The sequence below is a fragment of the Gymnodraco acuticeps genome, unplaced genomic scaffold, assembly GCF_902827175.1.
Source record: "Gymnodraco acuticeps unplaced genomic scaffold, fGymAcu1.1, whole genome shotgun sequence".
NCBI classification, from domain to species: Eukaryota; Metazoa; Chordata; class Actinopteri; order Perciformes; family Bathydraconidae; genus Gymnodraco; species Gymnodraco acuticeps.
In genome coordinates this window covers 890,636-904,562 of record NW_022990025.1, presented here as the reverse complement: position 1 = coordinate 904,562, position 13,927 = coordinate 890,636, and the positions used below count along the sequence as shown (strand labels likewise).

Below are 13,927 nucleotides of genomic sequence, written 5' to 3'. Positions count from 1 at the left end.
ACGAGTTGTTCTGTATTCACCTTGCAGGTGCAGCTCTGTGGCTTGTATCCTGGATTATATGTTTAAGTCATGGATGTTTAAAGTTCATATTTGTCTAATATTAGTTTATTTTTTATTAATGAAGTATGACGCTGCGCTGTCAGTACACTTGTCCCTGATTGTGATTGGTCAAATGTAGCTAACCCCGCCCCTTTCACGTGAACGCGTTCTCAGCTGGAGAGAGAAACCCTGGCTGCAGTCGAATAGTCCGTTTAGCTTAGGAACCTTCCTAACGGAGTGAGATGACCCGGAAGTCCCTCACTGGCAGCCATGATAAGTGCCGTTCGAATTCTCTAGAATGAAAGGAAAGGAGGTTTCAAACTTCCTTTATAACCTCCTTTAGCTTAGAAACCACTGGACCTCCCTAACCGAAAGAAGAGGAGAAAATGCTGCCCCACAATGCCTTGCAGCCGCAGCATTTGACGTCACACAGCAGTCGCCCGTTCACGGAAACAATCGATTATGACGGAGAAATTATATCATGAAAGTTACGGTGCTTATTAAGCTTTTTAAAACGTATGTGGTAAGTTGCCAAAGTGCTTTGTTTTGAACGTTCATCAGTATTATAATCAAAAAGAGAAATATAAAGTTAGTTTTTACTGAAATGATCAAATCAAGTCAACATTTCACTGAGCTGTGTGGGGTTGTTCAACTTTTAAAAGATGTTTGAATGGGATACACAGTGATAGGTGTTAAAGACTAACGTTTATAAATACATTTGTATTGATTTTAAGATATTTTGATAGTTCATACAATCATACTGGGATCATTTTTTGTTTTAATGTAGAGCGGAGGGAGAGGGTGACGAGCATAAGTTTCACTTTCCTTTTTTATTTCAATTCCAACTTTGGTCATGAAGAATATGTTTCTCTGTTGTCCACGTTCATAAAGCAAAGCAACAGCATCAGAGCACGGTGCAGAGTCTCTAGATGAGTTTACAGTAGTCCCTCGTTCTTATTAAACATCCATGTTGTAGTCCGCTGTATAGAAAACTGTAGTTTCCATAGTTTCCCCACAGCAGCAGACGCACATCAATGACGTCCGCTGGCGCATCATAAACACGTCGGATAGTGAAAGTGCAGTCGGATTCTCTAAAGCACCGCAGTCTTCTCCTAAATCCTTTTGAATTCTCCTATCCACTATCCCTTAACCCTGTGATGTTTCACTCAGAGGTCAAGGAATAGGAGATAGGGTTAGAACTTAGGAGCTGAATTTTAAACTATCCGAACGCAACCCAGGGCTTGATTTACCGAGTTGATAACCAGCGTCGGAGGACCGCTTAGCGAGATCTCGTTTGTTAGGGTTAGTTAAGATAACTCAAACATATCCAGGGTCTGTTGAACTGGCTTCGTAGTACAGGGCACAGGTAGCTGCATAGCAGCGCTAATGTCAAAGACACAAACATTAAACATTATATTTGTATTTTACCAGGATGCAGTGACACAAATATTTGGGAAGGCTTAGCCTTCCCTAGCCAACAGCACCCGCCGCCCATACTCAAACTCGCGCAGAGTAAATTGCACAGACAGCAGTTAAGATTGATTTCAGCAGTCACTTGTCTGGAAATACCGAAGACTAGAAATGGTTTTGAAAACTTTTGTCACGTAGTGATCGTCTTCTCAATAGAACATCTTTGATAATGTCTTCTGGCCAATCAGAATCAAGATAACGGCGTGGTGTTGTTGCAGGAAGTCCCGACGGAGAATACTTTTGCTGTAGTAAATCTCTATATACATCGATACAACATTACGTGTTGATAGAAATCAACACGTAATGAAATAAGACCCCACGGTTTGATGATTGATAGGTGTGTGGGCTGTCTTTCATTTTGACACGCAGAACAATGGGGGCTATCCACCCTTATCCACAATGTAAAGTCATTCACAGCCTCTTCCCTCTTCTCTCTGTGAGGAGCAGCAGGTTCAGCTTTCAGAACAAAGTAACAAAAAACTAAAATGGCATTCATTTTTTTTAAATGTGTCTCGTAGTAATAGATGTATTTATTTTTCTTCTCAAGAGAGTACCAGAATATGTATTTTATGTTAGTATTTCAAAAGATCTCCTGGGGGAGAATCCCCCCAGACCCCCCTGCAGGGGTTGGGTTTTCAGCATGTCAACTCTTTCACTTGTGGGGAAATTGCAGGATTGGCTCCAGGTCGCCCTTTTTATTTACTACAAGACAAATGTGCCTTTTTATTTCATACAGTTCAATTTGGATTGAGACAGGGAAATAATCTAAACCTCACGCGTGGCGTTTCACTGTCAAGAGGGAGCGTGTATGTAATTACATTGCAAATACTGACTTGAGCCCCACCACTGTATGGGTTAGCCCTACCATAGATTACCCAACACAAACACTCTGGAGCCGCCACTGATTATGTTTATTGTTGTTATTTGTAGGGCTTTGTCCTAATATTTATTTTTGTTTTAAACTATGTTGAAAGATTAGTTTAATATCATTTTTTTTAATTTTGTTATGAAATTCTGAATGAAATTCTGAATGAAAGGCTGCGCGCGAGACTGGTTTTTCGCTGGGTTGAGTCGTGTGGGTTTTTGAGTGAGATGCGGCACAGCAGCCTGTCAGTTTACTCTTGCTAGGTTAGTTTGGCTATTATCATTTATATTTATCTGCAACAATGGATATCAGGAAGTGGTTCATGAAAGGAATATGGCAACTCAGCGCCAGATGCAGGCACATTAGAAGACATCAGTTACGTTACCAACGAGCGAGCAAGCCAGCCAGGGACAAGGGAGGCTGGCAATCAATTATATTTTGAAGAGAAATTGACTCTCAAGCCGGCTCTCTCACAAACTCCTGCTCTGTGCGCAAGCAGACCGCTGCACATGCTCTCTGCCTCGCTCAATCTCTCTCTCTCCCTTTCTCTCCATTGCTCAACCTCACTCCACCTCTCCACCCTGTGTGCGCTCCTCAAGTTTGCCTGCGTGCTTGCCCAAGTTGGCACAGCGTTACAAATGTGCCACAAAACCAACCAATGGATGTAGACTATAATAAGACCGTCAACAGCCTTATGGCAACCTAAAACCCCTCTGTTTCCGTAACAACAATTCACGTGCGCCTCCCTCACCTTTCTGACCATCCTCATGTATATGGGGATTGCTGAGCTCCCAGCTGTTGAAGATTACTGGACCATGGAGACCAGAGACCCTCAAGTTGCCAACCTGATGTTGTCAAAGAGGTTCAGGCGGCTGAAAAGGGTTGTCCATTTCAATGACAACACTGAGCTCCCTGGCACCGTTGACCGCTTCTTCAAAGTCCGGCCAGTGAAACAACAACATAGTGCATTATTCTATGTTTTGGTTCATATTTGTTTCCTTTTGAAATATATTGCGCTATGAAAACATACAGGAATTGAAGAAAAGACCGTTTTTATATATCGCAGGGGGACAAAAAATCGCAATGTCAGTTTTTTCCAATATCGTGCAGCCCTAACCCAGACATTAGTTGTCTAACTTGAACCTAAGACACTTGTAGCCTGTCTCTGCATTACCCTTGTTCCACAATGAGGGGAATATCAACACAGACACCTGTCAAACCTGCTCCCCCTCGCTCCCGCTGAAATTATGAATGAAAAGCGTATAGTAGGCTAATCATATAACACGGCAGGGTCCGTGACAGTTTGTTTTCATCTGATTTCAAATAAACAAAGTCTTGGTTTTTAGAATATTAAACTTGTTTCGCCAAATTCAGATGATAAATACAACTTTAAAGCTTGTAAAGGCATAATTACAAGCAGTAACTTAACGTCACAGCAGGCATAACAACAGCCGGCGTTTCTAGTGTTTCCTCGGGAAACAAACACAATACACACAAACGCGTCACAGATTATTTCGCGGTATTTGAAATCATATACGCAGCTCACAACGTAACTAGGAGGCTAGTGGACGGTATCAGTACTACAAGTAAAACAATTGATTAATTAATTATTTATTTTTTAATTAATTACGTTGTTTATAAATGCATCTGAGGGCCGCAAAAAGAGGAGGTGGGGGCCACCGTTTGCCCATCCCTGATCTACATACATCTTATAAGAGTATAATACATATGTATAATATCAGTTAAAATAAGTGCTTAAATATACAGTAGTTAACATTGCAGGAAAGCAATATATTAGTAGTTTGTCAGGCTTAATATGTATATCCCCTAAGCTTTTTTCTTATTCAAAATAAGACCTTAACCTAAAGTATTCTTTAATGTTTAAATAAAGCCTTATTAGTTTGTCTGTCTGTGTCTCCTATTAATATCTAATAATACATTTCAATAACGTGCTTTGACCACCAGGTGTCCCTTTCTATCAGCTGTGCACCTTTATGGTGTAAATACAGCCTATCTACCAATTGGATCAAATATAAAAGTCAGCCGAATTAGTGTTGATACTGCAAGGAGACGTATTGTGTGAAAAGAAATTGAAGATGTTGTTTAATTGTTGATATATTTATGATCCACGTCACATATTCAGTTTCTGCGGCAGTTCCTCATGTTTGTCTAGAAGTCTTCTCATCAGGGCTCTATAAATAAAGAACTACGGCAGATATGTAATATTTCATGCAGCCGAACCGTGTATTACAATGCCGTTATGTGATGACTTCCAAAGAGAAAAGCAAGCACACTCGGAATAAAGTAAATATATATATATTTTTTTTAAAAATGTTTTCAGATTTCACATCACATAAACACCATATCCCAGCGTGCATTGCGGCTAAACCATCCAATCACAGAGCTTGAGGACTCATCACAGGGTTTGAGCAAAGCGGAGAGAATACTTACTTCCGGGTGTAAAATTCTCTTAAGCAACTACTATGAGCTGCTCCGACCCTCGGTCCTGACGGACTCCAAAGTCCGACATTATACAATCAAACAAATAAATAAACACAAGGATAATTATGTGTTATTGTTGAGTAAATAACAGTGTGTGGTTTAGAAAATAATACAAAATTAGAAGGAAAAAACTATGAAATAATACAGATTTCAGTATTCTGAGCCCCTACTCTCCCCATACCTGACGGCAACAAAAGTCCTACATTATTCAATTAAAAATAAAGAAGTAAACACAATAAGTGTGGCTTGATATTGAGTAAGAAAAAGGTTGATAAACGCTGTGAGAATGGATCTGCGGAGAGCATTTCGCCGCGATCCCAACTCGTCTATTACCAACGTTCAGGGAGCTCTATGCAAGTCAATGGGACGCCCTGATAGTTGAAACCCGACGCTAAAGGTCCCCCCCTTGCGTTGGAAAGTGACGACAGGGACCCTGACATAACGTCAACATAGGCCGAGTTGGGAGTGAGAATGTGTTGACCAACACCACCTTAATTAAGAGTTCCAATATGATGGGGCTTAAGAAATATTAATCATTCTCTGTGATCATGGGTTACTTTCTCTTAAAGCCAGAAAACAGGAAGTGAGTCTCAAAACTGGTGATTTCCTCTAGTATAAAGACAAGTTTATACATTTTGAAGATTATGCATTATCCCTTTAAGGAAGCCTTTAAACCGTGTGTTTATTTATTCATTTAGGGCACAGAAAACTATAAAATAATCTTGAATATCTTATATTTTCAGCATCTATTGAGTTTTTACAGAAGAATATCAGCTGAATTTGTTATCAAAAGGACCATTTTGGGGGGTAAGGTCAACATTGACGGAGATATTTTAACATCACTGCTTCAACAGTCCTGAAGCTACACTCTTGGCAATATGCATTGCTCCCTATAGAACCTTTGATGGCAAGGGGAGCCTTGTAATACTGGATAGAGAAGAAGGTTCAGTCCATGTGCCCTCCTCAGGTTCAGAAGCTAACCTGGTTGACTTCTGAACCGAAATGTTTCTCCTTTCTCCAATCGTTCTTCACTGTCCCTGATTAAGCAAAGTCAAATCACCAGCATAATCATGGTCAAAGGTTCAAATCCAAACTCTCCATAGAAAGATGCCTTTTGATTTGACCACCATCCATCCATCTTCTCCCACGTATCCCTGGTCGGGTCGCGGGGGTAGCAGTTCCACATACATACAAGGAAAATGCATGAGCTTAGATCAAAGAAAATAATTTAGTATGAACTAATTTGAGATGTCATGGCTTGTGACAGAACATGATTTCTGCTGCATTGTAAAACATTGGCAAAGAAGGTTTGCATTTCCATAAATGTAGCTTGAGATTTCAATCTTATTTAGTCTTCTAAAATCAAGGTGGACTTGGCTTATTCTCTTTTAGGTTTCTTTCTTGATATCTTTGCTCATCTGAGCTAGCACTGTTTCAGTTGTGTTTGTGTTCATTGGATATTCTTTTCTTTTCTTTGTATGTATGTCACTTCCAACATAATGAGTACAAGCTGGGTCCCTGACACTGCACACCAAGATTTGGCATGGGAAACAGAACACTTGTATGATCTTTTTGTGTCAGTAAAGGTCAGTAAGACTTTGTTCAAAGGATTTATTGAGACACATACATCCTGAAACAAAAATAAAAATAGTAAACTGTCAGGAAAAACAATAATGAAATGACACACATAGTTTTGATTCCATTTTTTCCATTTTTAACATTGGGTCACAATTTAAACCTTCACTTATTTTATTTATTTAACATTGAAATATTTTTTCGGTGCTTGTTAATGTAGCGACTTGAGGGAACAAACAGTCGCTGAGAGGGTGAGGTTGGGCCTGGTTCCAATTGTCTGAAATCAAAAATGAGTTTCATGGCTCCTACAGTTTTCATTTGTTACATTTGTTTTTGTAGGAATGCAGTCCAGCAAACCCCTCTGTTCTCCAGAAGGACACATCAGAGCTGAAGACCCTTCCTGAGGAGATGTGATGGTTCTGGCTTTAATTAGTACAGCCTGTATTAGTAATGTCATCTATTCTTTACAGGCTATGCTAATCTATGCCAGAACCAGCAATGCAATGGGAGCAGAGGATTGTCATCATGACAGAACGTTCACATCATCACTACAGAATCCTGTAGTGATGATGTGTGGTCTTCTGTTTGTGTCAGGGACTTTTTGTTTCATGTAGACATAAAATGAAAGAAATGAAGACAAATAATCCTTATTTCTTCTATTTTCTCAAAGATGTCCATCGGTCATCATAAACCTGACCTCCAGTTCTGACTCTCCCCACTTCCTCACCACCATGAATGAGCCTGCCATTTTGGGTATTACACAACACTACAGCACTTAGCTTTTTAACACCTTATATATTCAAAGATTAATAATAAAATCATCTTGATAAAATATAATTAAAATGGACTTGGAAAGCTCTCTACGATTTAAGCCAAATATTGCTGAGAAAATGCACAGCTAAGTCATTTGATACATTTGTTTTAGAATTGTATGAAACTCCTCCTGCTTTTCAGGAACAGTAATTGTAGACTCCAAAACTCAGATCAAAAGTATAGTTAGCCTTTCAGAATGTTTTTATTAAAGGGAAATCATCTTTGATGTGCTGCGTTGAATTGTGGTTTGAAAAATATGTTTCTCCACATCTTCAGGTGGTTCTTATCAGGGGTTGGCCGTACTGTCTGACAGTGTTGGTGGTTGGAAGCAGCATAATGTCAGTCATCTGTCAGGACCAGAAGGAAACTACACTGATTCACCAGGGAACCCAACATTAATGCTGCCAGCAGAGGAGTTCGACCCGTTAGGAGGACATACTGTCTTACAGGTAACAACCAACTGTGATTTTAATTGCTTTAGTGAACCTTTATTCTTGAATAACTCATTAACAAAAAATTAGTGCACATTCAAGTGTTGACATAAATAAACAACAATAATCGATATTTTATATTGCTTACCATGGTTGTTTTGCCTACATTTAGGCATGGAAGTTTTGTGGGGTCATTGTGTAAATTCCATGGCTTTAGAAGCGGCTTATTCTAGACCAGAGAAACATTCAGCAATGCCCCACACATGGATGCTTCAACACTCCAGGGGATGTATGGCTCATTTAAACCGCTCGCTTATAGTTGTGGTTCCAAGGTAAACTTTGCATCTGTGGGAAGCTATTAGACTGAAATTATTATTGACCTGAGTCTTTCTGTGTTATCTAAGTACTTCCATTAGTCTGGTACATTTCAGTCACCTATCCATTCATTTTCATTAAAACAAGCTAATGTTTAATAATAGAAAGATGAAAACCATCATTTGGGATGCATCTATGGCATATAAAACATTATTGTCTACACAGAAATGTTGCGTGGTGGCAGTCATTACTTTATTTTATTTGTATCGATGGTGAATGTGACCCAGAGTAGAACCTTGTGGTGCACCTCTACTAACATCCAATTTCTTCATGACAGGTAGTCATTAAATTATTAGGTGAAAAGTAAAGCAGCAGAATGATATTATTGGGTATAGGCAATATTATTTAGTAGAAGCAAGCCGTGGTTGTGTCAGTGATTTGTCATATTTTGTATCATAACTGCTAAAGTTGTAATACTTCTGCTTCAGAAATGCCCAGAGAAGAAACACTCAAGACTCTTTGAAATGTGTCAGCAAACTTTGTCAGCATATAGTAGGTGAATTATTTCTGTCAGAGGTGCATTTTCTTTCCCAGCTAAGTCTGATTTTTCAAAAGATAATAATGATGTTACTTACATTTGATAAAGCTAACACTAAATGAGGATTATGTGTTGGGATTTTGAGTCCCTTTGAGACATTAACAAATAAATAACTTAATGCACTAAACCGCCCTCTTTGGTTGTCTTCTCTCTTTACCTCTTCCTCTTCAGGTCCTTGTTATCGTCTTCCTCACTGGATCACTTTCTATTGTCACGGTTGTTGGCAACATCCTAGTGATGGTGTCATTCAAGATCAATAAGGCACTGAAGACAGTGAACAACTACTACCTGCTTAGCCTAGCATTTGCTGACCTGACTATCGGCACCCTGTCAATGAACCTGTACACCACCTACATCATCATGAACCAGTGGGCCCTGGGGCCGGTGGTCTGTGACTTGTGGCTCGCAATAGACTATGTGGCAAGTAACGCCTCAGTCATGAACCTGCTTGTTATCAGCTTTGACAGGTAAAAAAACAGAACTTGTTTTATTTGTGTTGATAAACTGTAAATGTTATAGACAAGATCATATACTGTTGGTACTATTCAAAGAGATATGTTGATTTAAAAAATATAAATTCTCTCCTTGAGATGCACAATCTGATAGAGGGTCAGTTGTAAGAAGGTATAACTAGGATAGATCATCACTATCAGACTATTTTGTGATGAATGTGTATCCAATAGGAACATTTGCATTTCATTTCCATTGTTTGGAATATTCTGACTCTTTATGGTACTATCAGCAGAGACAATGTGGTAAACAGTAATGCATGGTACAGTTACAGTTACTGTGTATGTGTACAGTTCTTCTTTCTTTCTTTTAGGTATTTCTCTGTTACCAGACCTCTGACATACCGGGCCAAGCGCACAACCAAGCGAGCCATGACCATGATAGGATTAGCCTGGTCCATCTCTTTCATTCTCTGGGCCCCAGCCATCCTGTTCTGGCAGTATATCGTGGGTGAGCGAACCGTTACGCCCAATCATTGCTACATCCAGTTCCTGTCTGAGCCAATTATCACATTCTGCACTGCTATTGCTGCTTTCTACTTGCCAGTAAGTATTATGACATTCCTGTTTTGGAAGATATATCAGGAGACAGAAAAACGTAATAAAGATATGCAAAGTCTCAGGGGAGCTGGAGTTGGCAAAAGCTCAAGCCAGGCTCAGAATCAAGGAAGTGGCAGTGGGAAAGTTGGTGGAGAAGGTGCGACTAACAGCCAGAGGGATTCATCAGCCATGCAACGCCAAATGAGCTGCAGCAGCGATGAACTTAACCAGCCGGCTTCTGAGAAGAACAACAAGGAAAATACCAGCATGGCAGGAGGAACAGGAAGCAGAGGGAGGTGTGGCTCATCGTGCTGCTTCCAGTTTTCATCACTGTTGCCAGGTCGCCATGCATTCAAAAGGTCCGTCAACACCACGATAACTACTGTGGGCGAAGCAGAGCAGAGCAGCAGTGAAAGCCTCAACATTAAAGCCGGTGGCTCTGGGGACCAGTCCGGTTCAGACGACGAGGCTGAAGGTGTGGATTTAAACTAATACATATACATACCGTTCAGTGGCGGCTGGTGGAAATTATTTTAGGTGGGGCTATTGTAATGGTGAATAAACCACACGGGGAACATTTTGAGAAATGACCCCTTAAATTATGACTTCTGGTGATGTTAGAGATATGAGAAGACTGATCAATACCTCCATAATCTTCAGTGTGGTTAGCTATGAATCTTCCAAAACTTCCAAATACCTTGTCCTGGACATAGTTTCTACAGTAAACTGTGCAACAGTACAGTAGGCCCACACATACTGCAGAACACCGGTTCTTTGGGAACACTCAAAATGAGGAGACTAAATACGAACATTATATGCAGACACAGACGTGGTTCAGAAACACAGAAATATTAGAAAACAGACCATTAAGGCAAATAATCTAGTTTGATGGAAGCTGTCAAAACTCAACTATATACAATAATATGTGTGTGTGTGTGTGTGTGTGTGTGTGTGTGTGTGTGTGTGTGTGTGTGTGTGTGTGTGTGTGTGTGTGTGTGTGTGTGTGTGTGTGTGTGTGTGTGTGTGTGTGTGTGTGTGTGTGTGTGTGTGTGTGTGTGTGTGTGTGTGTGTGTGTGTGTGTGTGTGTGTGTGTGTGTGTGTGTGTGTGTGTGTGTGTGTGTGTGTGTGTGTGTGTGTGTGTGTGTGTGTGTGTGTGTGTGTGTGTGTGTGTGTGTGTGTGTGTGTGTGTGTGTGTGTGTGTGTGTGTGTGTGTGTGTGTGTGTGTGTGTGTGTGTGTGTGTGTGTGTGTGTGTGTGTGTATTTATCACGGGCGCATAGTATCTGTCCCCGGCTGTTTGAAGAGCAAGCATGGGAAACAAAAGACAGCGTTTACCTGTTTGCATCCAGCTAGTCACACACACAGTTACAATCACACTCCTTGTAATTGACATAAATAGATAGTTTAGCTTCTCACCATCATTTGCTGTGGCCCACTGATGTTAACGATAGTAACTGAAAGGCTGCCTGTCAAACGTAAACATTCAGCCACGTGACTCGCAAACTCTCGCGAGAGTTTTACACAAGACGGATCCTTTCTAGTCATAACCAACTCACAGACTGCATCGGGCACTGAAATTGCCCCCCTTTGAGCATCAGATCTGACGACGCTGATTGGCTGAAATTATGTTTTGGCGGCATAGTTTACAGATAGCAACAGTCAGCGATGTGTTAGATGCTGCTGGGGCTGAGTGAGGGCTCCTTTCTTAGTGCCCAGACGAGAGAGGGTAATGATACACGCTGCGGCCAGGCAGGAAACATGTGACTTATCAGTAACTTTAGACATCGTAACACAATTTTAAACGAGATTTTATTTTAGATTATACATTTTACCCAGACCAACTATATAATATTTACCTTTTAATTTTTTTTAAATGTTTAAATATATTTTTCATTTAATTTTGAATGACAATCAAACATGTGGGAAGAGGGGGGCTGCGCCCCTAGCGCCCCTATGGGCCGGCCGCCACTGATACCGTTTATATGTACTGATCGAGGTTTTCTGTAACTTTCCAAGTGCGTTCACAAGTCTTTCAACTCTGCCAGAGCCAGAGCCCATACCATGTTCCTGTTTGTGTTTCCTTCCTGTCTGTCTTCTTCTGCTGTTCCCGTTAGTATTTACTTCCTGTCTGTCTTCTTCTGCTGTTCCCTTTACCCCTAGATTACACCGGGTCCGTCTGCACAGCGTTATTTTCATCGCGAGGCGTTGCATAGCGCCGGGCAGGAACGGTCAGAGCATCCAGTCAATCCCCAAAATAAACACATTTTGCAGACCCTTTCCCTCCGTACCGTAATCTTTCAAGTAGGAGAATAAATGCCAGCGTTCTCCTCCGGTTTCAGGCACTGTGTACATTATATATAGAATATTTATGATGATGAATGCATTTTTTTACCACTAAAATACAGCAACACATCTTTGATTCATGTCGTTTATAACTGGACTATTACAATTATTATTAACTTTGTCTGTACAAAGTAGCCTGTCCAGGAAATATGCCCAAATCAACAAAAACTGCGAGCCGGCACGCAAGACGCTCCGCTTCTGAAACGCGCCCGGTTGGGTATGACGCTGGAGGAGGTCGGACCAAAATTGCGGCGCAGACGGACCGATGGAATCCCCGGGGTCAGTGTTAACTTGCTGTCTGTCTTCTTCTGCTTTTCCCGTTAGTGTTTACATCCTGTCTGTCTTCTTTTGCTATTCCCTTTAGTGTTTATTTCCTGTCTGTCCTCTTCTGCTGTTCCCGTTAGTGTTTACTTACTGTCCGTCTTCTTCTGCTGTTCTTTTCTCTGACATCCAGCACTCCGTCTTTTAACCTCGTTCCTTGCGCTGTTTTTTTTCCTTTTCTGGGGACAGTTTAGCCATAATGAATAAAAAGTGTAATAACCTCCACAAGTTTAAAAATGAATATTCAAAAAGTATTCCACTATGTTTTCTGATGGAAAAAAACGAATCAATAAACTAAATTGTTGCCCTGGCCTGAGCTAACGTGAAATGTATCTCACTTTTTTCTGCGGATTGATATGACTGCACATAGTTCCTGTCCATGATTTCCTCTTCCTATCAGCGTTAGGAAAAGTGAACAATTGGAATCAGGATCAGAATCGAGTGTTCAACTTAATATGAATAACACAATTATACATATGTCTATCTCTCTAGGTGGTAAGGAATCTAGAAAGGGAAAGAACAACAAGGACAAACAGTCATCGTCCAACAAAGGTCGGAAAGAGTCCCAAACCAACCCTGCCTCCCAATCACCTGCAGCTATCACCATGAAGGATGCGGCGATGGCAAAACGCTTCGCCTCCAAGGCCAAGACAGAGATCAACAAGCGCAAGAATGAAAAAAAGGCAAATGAAAATAAAGCAGCTCGGACACTCAGTGCCATCCTCGTGGTCTTCATCACCACATGGTTACCATACAACATCATGGTGCTGGTCAGCACTTTCTGTACCAACTGTATTCCAGAAACCCTTTGGTCACTGGGCTACTGGCTGTGTTACGTTAACAGCACAATCAATCCCATCTGCTACGCCCTGTGTAACAAGACCTTCAGGACCACTTTCAGGGATATTCTGATGTGCCAGTGGAACCAAAAGAAGAACCAGCCTACTTTTCAGCAGAGAAAAGCTTTGGCCTTAAAGAAGAAAGACCCAATCTAAAATAATTGAGAGATTTGTGTTTAAAGCAACCCACTCTCTTCAGTCTGCGTACAAATGACACGACTTTACATGTGCAATAGATACGCAGAAGTACGATTTTGTGTGCATATGATACGCTAACCATTCCCATTGCAACCCTGTCTCCTAAAAATTACGTTCCCACAGAACTAAATTGCATTCTCAATTACGTTTAGCTAGAAACGTATTTTCTCCCACGTTACGTTTATTATGAACGTATCTCAAATACGTTTATTTTCTACATATCTTCTAGAAACATATTTTCTCCATATCTTCTAGAAACGTATTTTCTCCCACGTTACGTTTGTTATGAACGTATCTCAAATACGTTTATTTTCTACATATCTTTGCCATTTATTGTCTTGCTTATAACAATGATAATAGTCATTTATAAATATAATTTTAGAGCACACATTTGAAATCGAGAATCGGGCTCGATATATGGTTAAATTAAAATCAGTAGGTGAGGCTGTAATTTCTCCAGCTGTTACTCTCATGAGCGAGACAGAAAATAATATTTTTAACATGCCAAAAAGCTGCTGTGTCGTTTATTGCACCTCAAACATTAAAACAAATCCAGAGTTACGTGTTTCTG

General features: G+C 40.5%; 1 protein-coding gene across 2 annotated transcripts; it reads left to right on the top strand.

Moving 5' to 3' along the window:
- The first annotated feature begins 478 nt into the window (after nucleotides 1–478).
- LOC117545180 (muscarinic acetylcholine receptor M1-like) lies at nucleotides 479–13,537 on the top strand. 2 transcript variants are annotated; one of them, XM_034214871.1, is made up of 6 exons: nucleotides 479–562; nucleotides 7,122–7,204; nucleotides 7,541–7,713; nucleotides 8,780–9,075; nucleotides 9,432–10,132; nucleotides 12,812–13,537. In XM_034214871.1, the coding sequence occupies exons 2-6, from the start codon at nucleotides 7,183–7,185 to the stop codon at nucleotides 13,312–13,314; spliced, it is 1,695 nt and encodes a 564-aa protein (XP_034070762.1). In that variant the 5' UTR covers nucleotides 479–562; nucleotides 7,122–7,182; the 3' UTR covers nucleotides 13,315–13,537. The 2 variants fall into 2 exon arrangements, with proteins under 2 accessions (XP_034070762.1, XP_034070761.1); XM_034214870.1 differs by having other exon boundaries at nucleotides 496–555.
- Nucleotides 13,538–13,927: the final 390 nt, after the last annotated feature.

Coding starts and splice junctions, on each gene's coding strand:
- LOC117545180 (XM_034214870.1), top strand. CDS start 521: ATGAAAGTTACGGTGCTTATTAAGCTTTTTAAAAC. Junction 9,076..9,431: donor CTTGTTATCAGCTTTGACAG/GTAAAAAAACAG, acceptor TCTTTCTTTTAG/GTATTTCTCTGTTACCAGAC. Junction 10,133..12,811: donor TTCAGACGACGAGGCTGAAG/GTGTGGATTTAA, acceptor CTATCTCTCTAG/GTGGTAAGGAATCTAGAAAG.